The sequence below is a fragment of the Polyodon spathula genome, chromosome 42 (genome assembly GCF_017654505.1).
Source record: "Polyodon spathula isolate WHYD16114869_AA chromosome 42, ASM1765450v1, whole genome shotgun sequence".
Lineage (NCBI taxonomy): Eukaryota > Metazoa > Chordata > Actinopteri > Acipenseriformes > Polyodontidae > Polyodon > Polyodon spathula.
The window spans coordinates 527,909-547,816 of NC_054575.1; the positions used below are offsets into that span (position 1 = coordinate 527,909).

Consider the following 19,908-nt stretch of genomic DNA (forward strand, 5'->3'; position numbering starts at 1 on the left):
CACCTGAGGCACTGCTTAGATAAGAAGTTTTTTTTTTTTTGTTCCTTAACTTGCTGTAGTCTGCTGTACATGTAGTTGAGAAATGTAGCAGCTACACTTCTAACTGCAGATTGAGCAGACTTCATGCTGACTGTACTGTCACTGCCCTGTGCTAGCGTTGAATTTGAGCGTGTATTTAGACAAGTAAACTTGGTTAAAACCGACTTGCGAAATTGTCCTCTTGAAAGCACAGTCAAGCAGCTACTGAATGTGAAGTTTCGATTATGGTGGGCTAAGAAGGTGTGTTATACCTTTAAGCCATCAGCTGAGATGATTCAAGCAACAAATAGCGACCTGTATGAGAACAGTACAGTGGAGGAGGCTGAAGACATGCATCTTGCAGAGTGACTGGAAATTTCCTGATATTTGCTTTACTATTTTGAGATGTGTGCCAGGTTTACACTTGAATTCAATTATGTTCATTTGTTTTTTTTCTTTCATGTTTCCAAAGTACAAAACAAAAACTACAGCTGCAAAAGAGAAACGGAAACCGATTACCGATTTAATAAAACTCCTCAATATGTTCTTTTTGTAATGACTTATCAAATGTCAACCCAAGGGACTTTTTCTGACTTGAAAAAAGAAACAAGGACCAGGGGTCACAAATGAAGATTAGACAAAGGGGCATTCAGAACAGAAAATAGGAGGCACTTTTTTACACAGAGAATCGTGAGGGTCTGGAACCAGCTCCCCAGTAATGTTGTTGAAGCCGACAGCCTGGGATCCTTCAAGAAGCTGCTTGATGAGATTCTGGGATCAATAAGCTACTAACAACCGAACGAGCAAGATGGGCCGAATGGCCTCCTCTCGTTTGTAAACTTTCTTATGTTCTAAAATAAATTATAGATATATTGTATGCATTACAGCTGTTAAAAAAAAAAGATGTGAATCTTGTGTTTGTTCTGAACAGTCTGATTATGTACATGTTAACAGTAGTTATGTATATGCATTTGTGCAGATATTACATTTGGATCTATTTTTAATAGTTTTAACACTAAAAGCCCCACGTCAGTCATTTTGCTTGGTTTTGGTTTTAAAATGTAATTTTCTTCACTTGTGTAACACACATGGGGCTGCGCGTTCATATACCTTTCTGTGCGTATGTATTACATATTCTCACAAAGCATCAAATGCAGGAGTGCAGAAATAAAGGAGAAATATTACATGATACCTAAAAGCCCCAGGAGAAGTCACATTGAGGGCCACACAAAAAACAATTGTATTTTGATTATACAGAACAGTATTCTACTTTATTATTGTTATTAGTCCACAATGTGTTTAGCTGTAATTAGATTAGTCTCTACTCTTGCCTGAGAGAATGACTGTAGTCTATTGTTTTTCAATCAGTCTTTTCAAATGCTGGCACCTGCAGGGTTCTTTGGTAGGTGTCACTTTGTCTGTGACTTATTTGTTACCCAAGTTACTATGAAGATCAGAGGCTACCCTGAAGAATTCATTGTCTTCCACAGTTTCATGAGAGAATACACGAGTTTAGAGGATAGTCTTTCATATATGTTAATTTCCAGTGAATAATAAAAAGAGAAAAATGAGTCAACAAAGACGCATGACTGCTGAGCAGTGCAGTTGTTACGGACTGTATCTGAAGGTGATTCCGGAGATGAACAAGGTATGTGAAGTGATGGAAGTGACTCAGATGAAGAGTCGGTTGGCATAGAAGAGGGGTCCAGCGGCACTGAAAGTGAGGACAATGCAAGTGAAGGTGATGATGAGGTACCAGCTCTCAGTGCGCAACGACCTAGCACTTCATCTGGAACATCTTGAAGAAGATCTGGACTCACGGTGGTGCAGAAGATGATGCATGTCTGCGTCTGTACCTGCACCACAGCCAGCCGCCGCTCAAGAGGTTGGAAGTGATGGTACAGTTTGAGACTTTGTAAATGCTTCTGTGAACCCCCCAAGAAGAACTGCTGCACATGGTCAATGACCTTGGAGTAGCTGGACACATTTATAGCTGTACTATATGTCTGTGGAGCATATGGTTCTAGAAGCATGCCACTACTTGTGGTCAGGTATGTAGGGACCTGCCTTTTTTCTGAAGGATGGGGCGGATTTGCTTTGCAAAAATCATGCAATTTTTACTCTTTGATTTGAGAACGACCAGAAGCGAGTGGCTTCAGACTGATCAATTTGACCTTGCATCTGAGGTGTGGAACTAGTTCCTTGACAACAGCATTGCCTGCTACAAACCAAGGGAGAACATCACAGTAGATGAGCAGCTTTTCCCAACAAAAGCTAGGTGTCAGTGGACTCAGTATATGGCCAACAAACCAGATATGTTTGGAATAAATTTCTGGCTATGGTTACCCTTATTTGGGCAACGATGAGACACGCCCTGCCAACCAAAGGCTGAGTGACGATGTGGTACTTTGGGTAATGGGATACTATTTGGTCGAAAGGCAGAAATGTGACCACAGAAAATTTCTTTACCTCGGTGCACTTGGCAAAAGACTTGAAAAGGAACTGTTTGTTGCCTGGTGGAACTATGAATAAAATCAGGAGAGGGCTGCCGCCATCATCAACGACCCTGCAAACAGAGACCGTGGAGTTTTACAACGCAACAAAATATGGAGTTGATGTTTTGGATCAGATGGCACAGAAGTATTCTGTGAAAGCTGGCTCCCGACGGTGGTCTGTTCAGGTGTTTTACAATGTACTGGACCTAGCAGCCATCAACTCCTGGGTGCTTTAGAAAGAATGCACCGATAATAATTTACCAAGGAGAGAATGTATTTAAGGCACAGGAACTTTACAAAAAGTTTTTGGAACAGAGGGAGACTGCCAAGCGTGTACCCACAACTGAAGCTGGCAACCGCGCTGAGACGCCGGCAAGGGCAATAAAGATAAATCTTGGGACAGCTGTGCCCTGTGCAGAAAGGCGGTGTGTGGAAAGTGCACTGCGCATGTGGAGAAGCGCATTATCTGTGTTGACTGTGAACAGCCTTAGACTCAAGGTAAAGGAATACCCTTTTGTTTAAAAAAAAAAAAAAAAAAAAAAAAGAAATGTGACTTTTTTTACAACTTGTTGTGCTGCTGCGCTTCTGTGTAAATCTAAGTGTATCTACATTGCTCAGTTGCTTTTGCGCATCTGATATAAACCGATTTCTGTTGTGTTGCTTTGATTTGCTCTGTCTGCGTCTCTGCATGTCAGGAATCACACCACTGAATGGCGCTGCCCCTTTATTTTAATTTTTTTAGGCATCTTTAAGCGGCTTGTTCAGTGGTAACGACGCACTGGCTACTGAAATAAACTGCAGCTCCGTTTCAGCATGAACGTGACAGCGCCTCTCGTTCAACCTTGACCTCTGTACACCAGAAGCAGTTTTACAGAACAAATATGTTTACTAAATTTTAAGCAAAATTGCCTGTGTTGATGATTATATATGTTACGTGCATTGATTTGGTTATCAAACAAACCCCAAAAAATAGCCTTGCATGTTTTTTGCAAGTGTAAAACTAAACGGATTCCTAGGATCCCTGGTAACTGAGCGCACAAAACACAAAAAGTTAAAATTGCAAATAGTGTAGCTGCTATTTGCTAGTAATTGTGATGTCACCACTTATGCTCCCGATTGGGCACATTTTTAGGAAGAAGTGGGCGGGGTTTTGTAAAAAATAGTTGGCAATCCTGGCAGCTGAGATACAGTTTGGGAGCAACTGTCTTGCTGGCCTCTCACAGCTACCGCGTAAGATAGAGTGAGCCATGTAAAGTTATCTTTAGTTAAGTTAAACGACACTGATGTCAGTGTGTAAGGCATTGAAGATTTTTAAAAAGTAAGTTACATTATTATTGTGTTATTAATTAAGATGTATTTCTTTTGTTTGCAAAATGGACAAGGCATAGCGGGCATCAACAAGACCGATTCAATTTAAAATATAACGAGTGAATCACACAAAAATAAAATAAATATGCTTTTATGTATTATTGACAACATATTTGAGGCCGAGTTACTTTTTTGAAGTGCAGACAAGCTACCGAGATACGTTAGACTGTACGCTGGTAAACGAGACTGCTGTGCCTGGCTATTAATGGTTATTGATGTTTTAGCAAAATGGGTGCGTTCACTGAGATCATTCTGCGCAGGCTGTGTGATTAGAGTCTGATCAGATTAGCCAGTGATCTTCTAAGAATGATCTTTACCCTTTTCCCATTCAAAAAAATAAAAACCTACTACAAAAATAATAAATACATTTCCAAGTGCTGTTGGTCAGTGTCCCGGCTTCCTGACTTGTATCTGTCATTGCTTTGTTCTGAATACTTTAAACTCACCCCAACTACTGAGTGACAGCACATTGCTGCATTTCTATTGGGGACTGCGCTTGCCAGATTTAAAACGAGATTACAATCAGGATAGAGGCTTGTTAGAGTGATTTAAAACTGTATCACAGTTATGATACGGTGGATTTAAAACAGAAATGTAAATAAAAAACAAATAAAAATCTACACCCAACCCCTGAAGAATGTGCCTGTGACCATAGGAATTTTGTTGTGGAAGAGAGCAAAGGAAAGAAGGTACAACGTAACCCTCCTATTATGTTCAGAATTTAGGTACATCTGTTATGTTTTGGGTCATATTGACCCAATGCAATTTCAGACTAATTTAAACAGCCTTAAATTGATTAAATGTTTTTTTATTTGTAAAGGTTTTACTTTTATGCTCTTTTAGTCCAGGAGCTGTGATAAAACTTCTTTGACTGCCAGCCTGGGAGCTCCTCATTTTGGAGTGTCTTTACCAGTGAGATGCTGTTGCAATACTGACAGAGAAAATTAGGCTCTGCCTTGTAGAGATATATTGTTTGTTTTTTTGTATATAAATATCTCCAGGCAGGTGCAGCCATTTCCAGAAATAATAATAATAATAATAATAATAATAATAATAATAATAATAATAATAAATAATTTTGTTTTATTCCTGCACACACATATACATAGATAAATGCCACGGGTCACAGTGACCCGAAACATCTTGTTTGTATGCATGACTTGTTCTAAAAAAAGAAAAAGTTCATAAAGGTTCTGTTTTCCATGTTTAAAAAGTTCATGACCCCAACTTAGGAAAAGACATAAAATATTATACAGAAAATGAAAAGAAAAATAGCGTTTAAGCTAATTGGAAACTAGTGTACAGGTCAAATAGACCCGAAACATAATAGGTTATCATCCACAAAAGCCAAACAGCCCCCCCCCCCCCCCCCCCCCCCCCCCCAAAAACGATTTCCCCCCCCACCCCCCCCCCCCCCCCCCCCAGCTCTTTCACAGAGCACTCTCAGTACGTTTTACCTATTGATACTTGCCTTGGCGAAATGTTTCTTGCCATATTTTAACTTTCATTCGTGTGACTGAACTATCAGAGAGCTTTAAATTCCCCATGACAGGTAACGGGGACTTTTTGTTATTTTTTTAAAGCGAAAGTGCTGCTCTCACGCCGTTCATCGTCATTTAATCCAACGTTAACTTAACACTTGTCAAATTTGGATAATGTTGTAAATTACTTAATTTATCAATAGATTATTTTTGTGTTTTTGTAATGTGTACATATGTTACAGTCTAAGAATGGCTGTAGTAGGTTATTTTTTTTTTTTTTTTACAAATTTTAAAGTCCTTTTTCTAGTTAATCAGTTGTCAATTTCACCAAAATAAAAATTATAATAAAAACAATGTATTTAATTAGTATTTGTAATGCATTCGGAGAAATGTTAGTCGCTTTATTTGTGTGTATGTGTGTGTGTATATAATATATATATATATATATATATATATATATATATATATATATATATATATATATATATATATATATATATATATATATAAGTATTATATAGTTTAAGATGATTACCTTTTTGCACAGGCTACAAGTAGACATCTGTACAAAAACAAAATACATAAAATTACCTTTAAAAATATTAAAAGGAGAAGAAAAAAAAATGATTTAAATAAAATCTGAGAAGAAAAGGAGGAAACATTTCTTTGATCCTCACACTAATCCCAGTGTGCTTATAAAAGTTAGCTGACATAGTCAAACAAATGTATCGGAAAACTGCCCTGTGGAGCAATGCCATTTGGTACACATACACATGGGAAGCAGGTTTTTTTTTTGTTTTTGTTTTCAGTTATTCTGAAATGAATTAATGAAATGGGGACCCAGGTAGTATTTCTTGTAGTATTATGTTGTTCCTGTTCTGGATAGTAATTGTTTTCTGCATTTATAGAGTAACATTGACTGCATATAGTAGTGGAAACAAAGCAATCCATAAAAATGTGTCTGATTGAGGTCAATTATTGCTTGTGTTCAATTTCAAATTGTGCCAGTGATCTCGAAGCAGATGACGAATGATTCAGCAGAGTCTTATTCTAACCTCTGGTGAGAGGTTGTTTACTGAAAGGATTTTCATGAAGTCTTGCTGTGGAAGTATGACATCGTGGATACCTAATGCTGTTTTCATGGCTTTGATGAGGTGTATTGTGTCTGGACCGAAATCAGGCAAGCCTCTGAATAAAAAGGATGCGTTACGATCTCTCATGGCATGATCCTCCAGAAGCCCCGTTGCCTTCCACATGGCTTGATTTGCAGAATCCATGTCGGAGCACTGCAGACAATTGCATAAAAACAGCTTTAACAATCGAATACAAATAACATTGCTCAAACTGTATTAACGTCAGATGAAAGACCAACATTATTTTTCATTAAGAACTTCACAAAAGGAACATTTGAACAGGAAGGTTAAGTTTATTAATATAAAAGTAGTAGAACAATGTGAATGTAATAATCATTACATAACAAAAGAACCGAACAAACAAATGCGCAAAGAACAGAATGCATTGCCCGTGTGCCATTCCATAGCAGAAAAGAGAAAATTACGAGGAGAGTACATTAATCATAAGCCATAAAAAATGATTTGCTTTTTGGATGTTAGTCAAGTGATCTTCATTTTTATTTGCAAGTGAACTGTGACATTAGGGCCTTATCGAGCACTACATTGTGCAATTTTGAATATTGACTTTGGGTACCATTTTAATTCTGGAAACTGATTTTTAAAAAAAATAGTCCTGCTTTAGATACATATAATCACGGATTTATGTTAAAACCGAATCCGTTGTTGCAGCTATATGAGCTATTGTTTTGTTAATATGTCGAATGTTTGGGCCACTCAGTTCTGTCGTTTTAGGTTTCTTAAGCTGCATCCACACTGGACAGAGTGACGCCACCTATTGGACATACTAGAGATGGGCTGTCCCATTATAAAACAAGTCTTGTTTGATTACCACCCTGACCTCCGGCAACTCTATTGTAAAATAAAGGTTGGACTTGTAAAATCTATAGATCAGAGTTATTCAACATCCCTATATATCCAGCAGTTATATTGTTATCATTATTATTAGTAGTAATTGCACAGTTGTATTATTATTATTTATTATTATTATTATTATTATTATTATTATTATTATTATTATTATTATTATTATAATCTGTGTTATTATGTGCAGATCACACTTTGTATTATTATTTACTTCTGTTTAGTTTTTCCTTTTAAAACAGTCCAGTGAACTTGACAATGTTTTAAAAATATGGCTCATAATCTTCAAAACTGTATGTGATGTTGGGATGTGTCGCATAGAATACAAACGTGTTATTGGCTTTGTTGTACAACGTACAAACTAGTTTATGTGAATGCGGGGCCTTTTTTGTCATTTTTAAAAGCCAGCAAAAGTGCAAATTTCATTTAAATGCTGGAGTGTAGACTGGATATATGCTCCGGTTTTATTTTTGCTCATTAATAAACCTATTTTTATGTAACGTACATAATGGGTAAGAAAATGTCTCTGCGCTGCTAAATGCACCACCTGCAAGCCTCTCAGACATGGTCTTTCTTCTGGATGTCTTTGCAGTAGTCCAGTTTGTAATCATATAATAATAATGGATACTGCTGCATCTCATAAAATAACTTTTCATTGTCCATGACTAGTTTGTTTTGAGGCATGATGTGTTTTGAGGCGTGTGTTTGACGTGTGTCAAGGATGTTGACCTTCTGATTGGTCAGTTTCATTCCAGTTGTGCAATGAAAAAAAAAAAAAACAGGGTCTATTTTAGTGAAGCGAAATTTTCTCAGAGATGTCACTTGCTGCTTGTGTGGATATACAGCATGATTGTTTCCAATACTAATAATATAATAATGTGAATTCGATTTTTTTTACCCAGTAAAATCTCCTATTTCTCAATTATTATTATAATATATAATAATAATAATAATATAATAATAATAATAATACTTTTAGAGCAGCAGTCGGAATGGATTGTTCCATGCACTCTTCATCCCTTTAAACATTAATAATCCCCCTCTAATGTATAATTGCTTGTTGTATCCTGTTCAGATATTGTGTTGTGCATGTCTCTGTTACAAATCTGAAACAAATGTTAGAACAGGTTGCACAAAAGAAATCCATAATATATGGAATGGATGAATTGTGTAAACCTTTTCAACAGATAAAATCCTCTGGTATTGCAAAACTTGTTATAAGGAATTATATGCATCTTCAGTAGTAAAGCCACCCAAGATTTGAAGGCCCTTGAATAGCCTTGGTAGTACTGTAGGTAGATAAATAAATACATGCTTTTGTTTTTCAACAGCTACTAAACAGAATCCTGTGTGCTACCATGGACAGTGTGAAGATGGAATCTGTCCAGATTAAAGAGGAGTTCCCTGAACTTGAACTTGTCCCCTTTAGAATGGAGTTCTTTGGGCTGGCTTCCCTCCCCATTAAACAGGAGCTTTGTGAGCTGCAATGTGACAGCAGTCAGGCAGAGGTCTCTGAGATTAAAGCTGAGCACAATGGATTGGAGATCCCCCAGACAGAAGAACCCCTTCCTGTTAAACAAGAAGAGGGCCTGGAAATTGTCCGTATTAAACGGGAGCCCCTTGAAGTAGAACTAGGGAAGGAAGACTCTGAGGACTTCAAACCAAACATCCCTGAGCTAGAGCCTGTACGCCTGCAGGAGTGTAGCGTGGTGCTGGAGAGACTCTGCGTGAGAGAGCACGGTGATGGAGAGGAAGGCTTTCCCAACAGCATGCAAGCAGCTGGAAAGGAAGATGGGCGGTCACATTCAGAATGCATTCTAGCAGGTGAGTGACTCCCAGTAGCTGTGACATTGTCATTCTAGATTGCATGATATCCACAGTGTGGTTGAGAGGGACGGAGGATGTAGGTTACATTACTAGCGTTTTTCTTTTCCAAGGGGAACACTAAAATACTGTATATTTAATTGTAAGTGTTAAGTGTAAAAAAAAAATGGATATCAAATGTGCAATGTAATGCTATTGAAAAATATGTAATTGTGGCTGTGTGTTAGAGGAAATAGACCTGAAACATTACAGGAGAACCAGTGCAAGCTACCACAGCTGAAATGCACATGCTTTCTATCCACTCCACCACCTAGCCACATGCCCTAAGCCTACAGGCAGTCCCTCTTTCTTTCCTATTCATATTTTCCAGGTTCCAGTCCAGCAGCTAAAGCAAGGGCAGGCAGTGGAGAATATTCTGATTGTGGGAAAGGTTTCAACCTGTTGGGAAATTTAAAAAAAACCCAGGGAATTCATACGAAGAAACCGTATCACTGCTCTCGCTGTGGGAAGAGTTTCAGTCACTCAGGAACCCTGAAAGCACACCAGCGAATTCACACAGGAGAGAAACCATATTGCTGCTCTGACTGTGGGAAAAGTTTTCGTGTTAAACAAGGCCTTCAAAAACACCAGCGAACTCACACAGGAGAGAAACCGTATCGCTGCTGTGACTGTGGAAAGTGTTTCCGTGTTAAACAAGGCCTTCAAAGACACCAGAAAATTCACGTTGGAAAGAAACTGTATCGCTGCTCTGACTGTGGGAGGAGTTTCAGTCGGTCCGGACACCTTGCTTCACACCAGCGAACTCACACAGGAGAGAAACCGTATTGCTGCTCAGACTGTGGGAAGTGTTTTCGTTTTAAACATGGCTTTCAAAAACACCAGGGAATTCACACAGGAGAGAAACCATATCATTGCTCTGACTGTGGGAGGAGTTTCCGTTTTAAACAAAGCCTTAAAAATCACCAGGGAATTCACACAGGAGAGAAACCGTATCGCTGCTCTGACTGTGGGAGGAGTTTCCGTTTTAAACAAGGCCTTCTAAAACACCAGGGGATTCACACAGGAGAGAAACCACATCACTGTTCTGACTGTGGGAAGAGTTTCCATTTAAAGCAAAGCCTTAAAAAACACCAGGGGATACACACAGGAGATAAACCGTATCGCTGCTCTGACTGTGGGAAGAATTTTAGTCACTTGGGAAACCTGAAAGAACACCAGCGAATTCACACAGGAGAGAAACCGTACTGCTGCTCTGGCTGTGGGAAGAGTTTCCGTCACTTGGTAAACCTAAAAAAACACCAGCGAATTCACACAGGAGAGAAACCGTATTCCTGTAATCGCTGTGGGAAGAGTTTCAGTCGGTCAGACAGCCTTGTTTCACACCAGCGAATTCACTCAGGAGAGAAACCGTATCCCTGCAATCGCTGTGGGAAGAGTTTCAGTCGGTCACACAGCCTTGTTTCACACCAGCGAATTCACTCAGGAGAGAAACTTTAAAGACTATGTTCAATGGGACTTTACACTGAGGAAAAAAAAACGGTAACCTTTTGTGTATCGCTCTTAAGAGGTAAAAATGCACTTCGACCCTCTTGCACGTTCTGATTATGTCAAAGTGGACGATGACACGGACATGTCACAACGTAAACGGATTTCTCTGCTGTCATTTTAACTCGGGCCTCAATTACGAAAGAGCACTAAATTTGGAATTGGCGCGTATGTAGTGAGCCTAACGCGTGCGATTTAAATCTAAATTTACTGCCCCATTTACTAACGGAGAACGCATTAAAATATGTGCACAGTATGCGGCTAATTTACATACCATACCGTACACGCTACATGTATTGTGAGCGATAGTTTAGTGTGCACAATCATGTTTTACCTGTGACCACTGTGATATTCAAAACCCCCAGCAGTCCAGGCGTATCTTCACAATAAGGCCTTCAGTCTTATTGTGAAGGTGCAGATGGCTTACATCTAACACACGTAGTCAGTGGGTGCAGTCTGCATTGTATGAGTGACATTCCCATTAAGCCAATCAAAAAGCACACAGAATCCGTTTCCTCATGCACATGTGTAGCGATAAACTACTTATTTTATGTGTAAAATTTAAAATCAGTAGCCAAAAAGTAGTTGGAGATGTCACAGAAGCGAAAGGCGGAGGCAGAACACGGATGATTCCACAGTTGTTAGCCAGATGATTATTTGTTCAGTGAATAATTGACAGCTAGGCAATAGGTCTGATTTGCAGTGCAGTGGTTCCAGTTATGAAAGATTATAACATACAATGTCACTATGACACACTGCACAAAACAATGTATTTTGAGGTTACTGGAAATGAAAGAAACTATAGCGTCTCATCTACAGGTTCTTTTGAAAACGAGACAAAGTGCTGTGGATTCCATGAACAATACAACCTCGGGAAAGGATTTTTTTTTTTTTTTTTAACTGTGAGAAGCCATGGAAAGTGCAGAAATACCTTGGAAGAAACTAACTGGGTTTTAGATTTCCAGAAAGCTTTTGACAAACCCGCATAAAAGATTAATTCTGAAACTGAACGCAGTAGGGATTCAAGGAAATGTGTGTACGTGGATAATTAAGGAGTGGTTAACATGTAGAAAACAGAAAGTACTGAGTAGAGGAGAAACCTCAAAATGGAGCGAGGTAACCAGTGGAGTACCACAGGGATCAGTATTGGGTCCTCTGCTATTCCTAATCTACATTAATGATTTAGATTCTGGTATAGTAAGCAAACTTGTTAAATTTGCAGACGACACAAACGCAAACGCTGTTGCAGCAGCAAAGGTCATTCAAAATGATCTAGACAAGATTCAGAACTGGGCAGACACATGGCAAATGACATTTAATAGAGAAAAGTGTAAGGTACTGCACGCAGGCAATAAAAATGTACATTATAAATATCATATGGGAGATATTGAAATTGGAGAAGGAATCTATGAAAAAGACCTAGGAGTTTATGTTGACTCAGAAATGTCTTCATCTAGACAATGTGGGGAAGCTATAAAAAAGGCCAACAAGGTACAAGATGGGTCGAATGGCCTTCTCGTTCTTACAACAGAGGCTGCACCATATACAACTGGACAAAAGAGAGGACTGGCTAGCAGAGTGCTGGAAAACATTAAAGAAAGAAATGCAGAAGCACCAGTTGTCTTACGCTGGATTCTGCATCAACAGGAATAATGTGGAAAAGTTGCAGAATTAGAAAACTGAATGAGCATTGAAATTCCAAATCTATTTCCTCCATTATATTACAGTTGTGACATTGAGTTTTTATAAGTGCTTCTACTTATATCTGCCTATTTCTGTACTATAAAATACATTAAGTAATATGTTGATTGAAACTATGCCTGCGTGCCTATTGACTTTGAATCGTCCAATGGGGGGTAATGGGTTTTGTGTAAAGCAGTATTGGCCTATGTACAATTTATATAGACCTTTTCTTGCACACTACTGTGTGTGTGTGTGTATATGCATATCTATAACGAAAACATTGTCAGTGGAAAAAACACAAGTTAAAAAAACAGCTGTTTGAAGTGGTGATGTCAAACACAAAAGCCCAACTTAGGAGAAGCAATTGGGGCAAACATCAAGCAAATAGGCACAATTGGAAAGGTGCTGGGGCCCAGCATTCACACAATTGTTGCTTCTAACTTGTCTTCTTTTTGTGATCGCTCCACTTTACATTGAAATGCTCACATTTTACTGTGTTACAACATGGAATCAAAATGGATTTAATTAGGAGTTTTTGCCACTGATCGACACAAAAAAAGTCCATAATGTCCAAGTGAAAAATAAAATCTACAAATTGTTCTAAATTAATTACAAATATAAAACAGAAAATAATTGCATAAGTATTCACCCCCTTTGCTATGAACACCTAAATAAGCTCTGGTGCAAACAGTTGTCTTTAGAAGTCACATAATTAGTTGAATGGCGTCCACCTGTGTGCAGTTAAGATGTTTCACATGATTTCAGTTTAAATACATCTGTCTCTGTAAAGTCCCACAGTTGGTTAGTAGATTTCTAGTACAAAAACTACATCATGAAGACGATGGAACGTTCAAAGCTTCTTCAAAAGCACCAATCGGGTAGGATATAAGAACATTTGCAAGGCATTGACTATCCCCCGGCACATAGTAAAGTCAATTATTAAGAAATGGAGAGACTATGGCACAACTGTGAATCTGTCTAGAATAGGCCGTCCTCAAAAACTGAGAATACGGACGAGAAGGGCACTAGACAGGGAGGCCACCAAGAGGCCTATATCAACTCTAAAGGAGTTACAGACTTCCACAGCTGAGCTGGGAGACACTGTGCATACGGCAACAATAGCCCAGGCACTTCACAAAATTGGCCTTTATGGGAGAGTGACAAAAAGAAAGCCATTGTTGAAAAAAACGCCTACAGTTTGCCAGAAGGCATGTGGGAGACTCTGAGACCAAGTGGAAGAAGATTCTATGGTCTGCTGAGACCAAAATGGAGCTTTTGGCCTCTACGCTAAGCACTGTTTGGCGCAAGCCTAACATCACACATCATCCTGAGAGCACCATCCCTACTGTAAAGCATGGTGGTGGCAGCATCATGCTATGGGGATGCTTCTCTGCGTCAGGGCCTGGAAAGCTCTTGAAGAGAGAGGGCAAAATGGGTGCAACAAAGTACAGAGAAATCCTGGAGGGAAACCTGCTGAAGTCTGCAAGAGACCTGGGACTTGGGAGAAGATTCATCTTCCAGCAGGACAATGACCCCAAACGTACGGCCAAACCCACAACAGAGTGGCTTAAAAACAAAAAGGTCAATGTCCTGGAGTGGTCCAGTCAATATGTGGAAAGAGTTGAAAATTGTTGTTCACTAAAGGTCCCCATCCAACTTGCAGTGTCCAGATGTGCAAAGCTGGCAGAGACTTATCCAAATAGACTCATGGCTGTAATTGTTGCCAAATGTGCCTCTACCAAATATTGACTCAAGGGTGTGAATACTTCATAATCAATTATTTTCTGTTTTGTATTTGTAATTAATTTAAAACCATTTGTAAATTTTATTTTTCACTTTGACATTATGGACTGTGTTGATCAGTGGCAAAAACTCCTAATTAAATCCATTTTGATTCCATGTTGTAACACAACACAATGTGGAAAAGTCCAAGACGGTGAATACTTTTGATAGCCACTGTGTGTGTGTGTGTGTGTATATAGAGTTGATATATATAATTTCCCTTTTAACATAAGACATCTTTCTTAATAGGTTGGCTTCATTACATGTATAGATGTGATTTAACAATTAAAGTCATTTTGGATAAAGGCTGGTAGAAGGTTCATAGCAAGCTTGTAAGTCAGCAATTATAAATCCAATTGGTTCCACTTGAATCTAGGCTATCAAAAATATAGTTAGAATGTAGTGTTTGCTTCTGCAAAAATGTTCAGGCAGGTTCGAAACTGCCTGCTTCTCTTTCAAGTACATAATTAATAGAAAAGCCTTCTGTAAGCATTTTCTCAGACATATAGCATTCTTTCTAAATCTAAACCTGGTCTCCCTGACTAGTTTTTACCAGGTCTTCATTGATTTCTATGATTTATGAAGCCATCTCCAGTCTACCGAGACTCCCTTTTTCTTGTAGCATAAGGTATGTGTAAGATACCATGTAAGAGATCATTTATTACAGGAATATTGGATTTCAGAACCTCCCAACCATTCCAACTTGCATTAGTAGCTAAGAGTCTTTCAGCTACCCCCACTTAGCCCTTCAAACAAACAAGGTTACCAAAATGAATTGCCTTCTCTTTGTCAAGCCTACTATAGCCTGACACAGACTGGTGCCTTTATGTTTTGACTGAAGTTTTTCTTCAAGTTCATTTCTGCACTCTTAGTTTCAAATCTTTATAACCTTTCCACTAGTAGACTTCTTATTATTCTTTCATTAAAGAATGCCCCTGGATTTACTGGCTGTTTTCATAGAGTCAGCTGCTCTCCTGTGCTTCACTAAACTGGAATGCCAAAGAAGGCTTCATGTTTCTTTTAGAGATTCTACCTTCTGATAAGAGAGACTTTTCAGCAAGCCAGCATGACCTTTTAGCAATTAACTCTCCTACCCAGACTTCATCCAATTCCACTTATAATATTCTTACTGGTTACAAACAACATGATTAACAATAATACAATTGACTGATAACAGGGTATATCATATTATATTGCACACTAACAATAATAATATATCATAATACAATTATTAGTAGGGTACATCCTTCAGACCCCAAGAAGGGATTGTCAAGCTGACCAGGACTTTCTTAAATTCTACACAGCTTTAAAAGATCACAGAAACTGAAACAAAAGCAAACAATCACGTGCTAGCAACAACTTTAATGCAGAAAAAAACAAAAACAAAACAAAGATAGTAAATGGCTACCGCATGGCTTCATTTATAAATAACACCATTTCAATATTTTACCTGCAGTTTGATCACATGCAATTGGATTATGTATTTTTGGAGGGGAAAATGTGTAAAAGTCTGTCAAGTGTTTAAAAAGTCATCGGTACCTCTTCAAAAGAGATTTCAATACGATTACAGAACCATTCCGCCACCCAGGTATTGCATTTTCTGTTAATATATATATATAAATTAATACATTTATGAAATGGTTAAAATAGCATAATGAATCCCTCCCCTTTTAGATTAATGTATTTGACTGGAGTTCTTTATTGAAACCTCATGAAAGCTGTTCATTGTGCACAGCTGTCACGCAAACAAGTAGATATCACCTTCACTGCGCATTCACGAATTTCTGAAATTAAAGGGAAGGTTCACAACGCCAGGTGGCATTTTCTATCTGTGAACTTTAATTGTTGAGCACCCCGCATACTGGGTTTTTTTTTTTATTTTATTTTAATTGGTTACCATACAATTGTAAAATATAGCAAACTGTTTTAAACTTTAAAAATGTTGCCCGAATCTTTACTAAAAGCTACATTTTATAAGAAAAAAAGGTTTTGTTAATGTACGTCAGCATCAGATAGAATGTTGTCTGTTTCACTGTAAGCAGGAATGTCATTTAAAAAGCTGCAATACACGCGGATTGATTTTAAATTTGATTCGCGGTTGGGTATTCTGAACAGAGTTCTCTGTTCATTTTGTATAATGTTTTTTCAATAAAAATTGAATTGCAAAAAAAAAAAAAAAAAAAAAGGGGTTTTGTTTCTGAAAAATAATTAATAACTAAAGGCATTCTGGTCCTTTAATCATTAATTTCCAACAAACCCTCCTTTTAAAAATTCAGAAATTTGCGCATGCAAAGTATATCTCCACCCCACTCAATCACAGCTGGTCTGAAAGGACTGCTAAATCTTGCAAGCAATACAAATATTATAGAATCGAATTACAGTCCCTCCTAGGAAGTGACATGTACCCTGGGTGGCTCAATGAAAGCTAGCCAATCAGAGGAGTGGGTGGAAAGCAGCCCCATTGATTGACATTTGTAGATGGCCAATCAGATAACCCAGGCCCTGCAGCCACTGCTGACTGGAACCGTCCAGCAGTTTGAATGCTGCAGAAAGGAAGCAAGACCATCAGATCGACCAATTGGGAGGCTCGCTCTATTCGGATACAAGACCACAATGCAGTGCAGCTCGCCAAGTGGTTCTGGATACAGTTCTTAGGAATACAAACTCTCCCTGTCATTTAGTTTGTCTTAACAAAATAGTCTGTCATCAAGTGATCATGTGAGCAGCCCATAAGGACCACCCCATGGATCGTGACATTAGTATATTGCTGCACACCTGTTCAGACAGGTAATAGACATGGTTTAACCAACAAACTGCTTAAAAATGACAAACGGCACTACTGGAGATGGTCAAAGTGGTTGTCCAGATAGACGTAGGGTAGGAAACACTCAAAGTGGTTGTCCAGATAGACGTAGGGTAGGAAACACTTCTTCACAGAGTGGTGAGGGGATGAAATGGGCTACCAGGTCATGCTGCTGAAGGCAGTTAAAATATTAACATGTACCTCTATTAGTATACAATTTAAACACATAAAACAATACTGAGGTGCTACTACTTTGAAACTGAAGTGAGTGATAGTGGAGTACCAGTTTGCAATGGAAGTGAGTGATAGTGGACTACCAGTTTGCAATGGAAGTGAGTGATAGTGGAGTACCAGTTTGCAATGGAAGTGATAGTGGAGTACCAGTTTGCAATGGGAGTCAGTGATAGTGGAGTACCAGTTTGCAATGTGAGTGATAGTGGAGTACCAGTTTGCAATGGAAGTGAGTGATAGTGGAGTACCAGTTTGCAATGGAAGTGAGTGATAGTGGAGTACCAGTTTGCAATGGGAGTGAGTGATAGTGGAGTACCAGTTTGCAATGGGAGTGAGTGATAGTGGAGTACCAGTTTGCAATGGAAGTGATAGTGGAGTACCAGTTTGCAATGGAAGTGAGTGATAGTGGAGTACCAGTTTGCAATGGAAGTGAGTGATAGTGGAGTACCAGTTTGCAATGTAAGTGATAGTGGAGTACCAGTTTGCAATGGGAGTCAGTGATAGTGGAGTACCAGTTTGCAATGTGAGTGATAGTGGAGTACCAGTTTGCAATGGAAGTGAGTGATAGTGGAGTACCAGTTTGCAATGGGAGTGAGTGATAGTGGAGTACCAGTTTGCAATGGAAGTGAATGATAGTGGAGTACCAGTTTGCAATGGAAGTCAGTGATAGTGGAGTACCAGCTTGCAATGGTACTCCACTATCTTCTAGTGGACTATTTGGTGCTACTCCAACTAGAAAGTGTATCTGTTAGAAACTAATATTATTAAACAACCGACCTAGCTGTATCTCATCTCTGGTTTGTTTTAGTACTGTGTTGCAATCATATTCTGACACTGTCTGGTCCATTTTATTAAACAACTCAACCTGGTTGTGTTTTTTTGGCCATATTCCAAATTAGTGTTTTAAATCTTAACAGGACCAAGACCAGAGAACACACACAACTGGGAATTAAGTGCACTTAGAACAGCAGGATGGAGACACTTCTTACACAGACAGTGGTGAGGGGATGGGATGGGTTACCTACATGTTATTAATGTTGAATCGTTGGGATCCTTTCAGACCAGACTTGACAAAGTTCTGAGATCAATCAGCTGTTGGGAACGAGACGAGCGCTGGTGGGCTGAACAGCCTCCTCTCGTTCACACATTTTCTTATGCTCTTATACGAGGTATACTGTACAGTATGCACAGCTCTATGGTTATCTGGTTATGAGCACTGCAGTCATTCAGTCAGTGTCTGCTTTACCTTCTCCACTAGATTGCGATCAGTCTTGTGCACGCTGGTGTCTGGAACGGGTTTGTCTGAGTAGCTGACTGGATAAAGACAATCCTCTTGTCTATCACCTCGACTGAATATTGTGTGCAGTTCTGGTCACCTCGCTATAAAAAAGATATTGCTGCTCTAGAAAGAGTGCAAAGAAGAGCGACCAGAATTATTCCGGGCTTAAAAGGCATGTCATATGCAGACAGGCTAAAAGAATTGAATCTGTTCAGTCTTGAACAAAGAAGATTACGTGGCGACCTAATTCAAGCATTCAAAATCTTAAAAGGTATTGACAGTGTCGACCCAAGGGACTTTTTCAGCCTGAAAAAAGAAACAAGGACCAGGGGTCACAAATGGAGTTTAGACAACGGGGCATTCAGAACAGAAAATAGGAGACACTTTTTTAAACAGAGAATTGTGAGGGTCTGGAATTAACTCCCCAGTAATGTTGTTGAAGCTGACACCCTGGATCATTCAAATCATGAGATTTTGGGATCAATAAGCTACTAACAACCGAACGAGCAAGATGGGCCGAATAGCCTCCTCTCGTTTGTAAACTTTCTTATGTTCTTATGTTCTTATGACTGTGGAGAAAACACATGGAGGCACAGGCTAGTGTGAGAGTGGTCTACAGGCATCCAACTACAAGGAACAAATAGTCAAGCAGAGGAATGTTAGAGCTAACCCTAAACACCAACTCACTCCAAACCCCTCTCCCAGACAAAGGATTTCTCCTCCCTTAACTACATGTGGCCACAATTGCCTAACTGGGGAATGGCCACACGTGATTGATGGCAGGGACAGATTTAACCCAATCCCTGCCAACCTTACATTCCTGAACACACACATTATTTACTTTAAGGGCTTCTGCCCTGCCACACTAGCGTTTCAGCTAATGAGTTGAAATTCATTGATAGTAAGTAGAGAACATTTTGCGGTACCATTGCACTTGTGGGACAGCTGGCTCGTTAAAAAGTCTGTATTTGAAGATGGTGTGATTATTCATTCAGGGATGCCAAGATATTTAGTGAGAAAAGGAAGGAAGGAAGGGGGCTTTGTAGGGGGTGAATCAGCTACACAAAAGCCTGCTCTTGCCCAGTTGGAGGCAGACCTCTCTCTATTCTTATCGTGAGTTGCCAAGACTTAGTTCAAACTCCACTTGATCACAGTATGCATAGTAGTAACTCGACAGTACTTGCACACTTAAGTTGTACCTTTCCTTTGCTGTCTTCCACAACAAAATCCTTATGGCCCCGGGGACATTCTTCTCTGGGGCGGGTTTAAAGCATTCAGATCGAATCAATGATAGATACAAGTCAGGAAGGAGGGACATAGGCCAGCTGCACTTGGAAAAAGGTAGTTTGTTTGTAGTATTATTATTAGTGTGAAGTCAACGTGAATTGAGTAACCATTTCCAGTG

At 39.1% G+C, this 19,908-nt stretch overlaps 1 protein-coding gene across 1 annotated transcript; it reads left to right on the plus strand.

Moving 5' to 3' along the window:
• Nucleotides 1-9,223: 9,223 nt before the first annotated feature.
• Nucleotides 9,224-11,657, plus strand: LOC121305182 (zinc finger protein 501-like). The gene is made up of 2 exons (XM_041236725.1): nucleotides 9,224-9,263; nucleotides 9,509-11,657. Exons 1-2 carry the CDS (start codon nucleotides 9,224-9,226, stop codon nucleotides 10,675-10,677), a joined length of 1,209 nt encoding a protein of 402 aa, XP_041092659.1. The 3' UTR covers nucleotides 10,678-11,657.
• Nucleotides 11,658-19,908: the final 8,251 nt, after the last annotated feature.

Excerpts from the sequence above, each read along its gene's own strand:
- LOC121305182 (XM_041236725.1), top strand. The coding sequence starts at position 9,224 with ATGATATCCACAGTGTGGTTGAGAGGGACGGAGGATGTAG. Across the intron at positions 9,264-9,508 it reads GAGAGGGACGGAGGATGTAG|CCTACAGGCAGTCCCTCTTT; the intron begins GTTACATTACTA and ends ACATGCCCTAAG.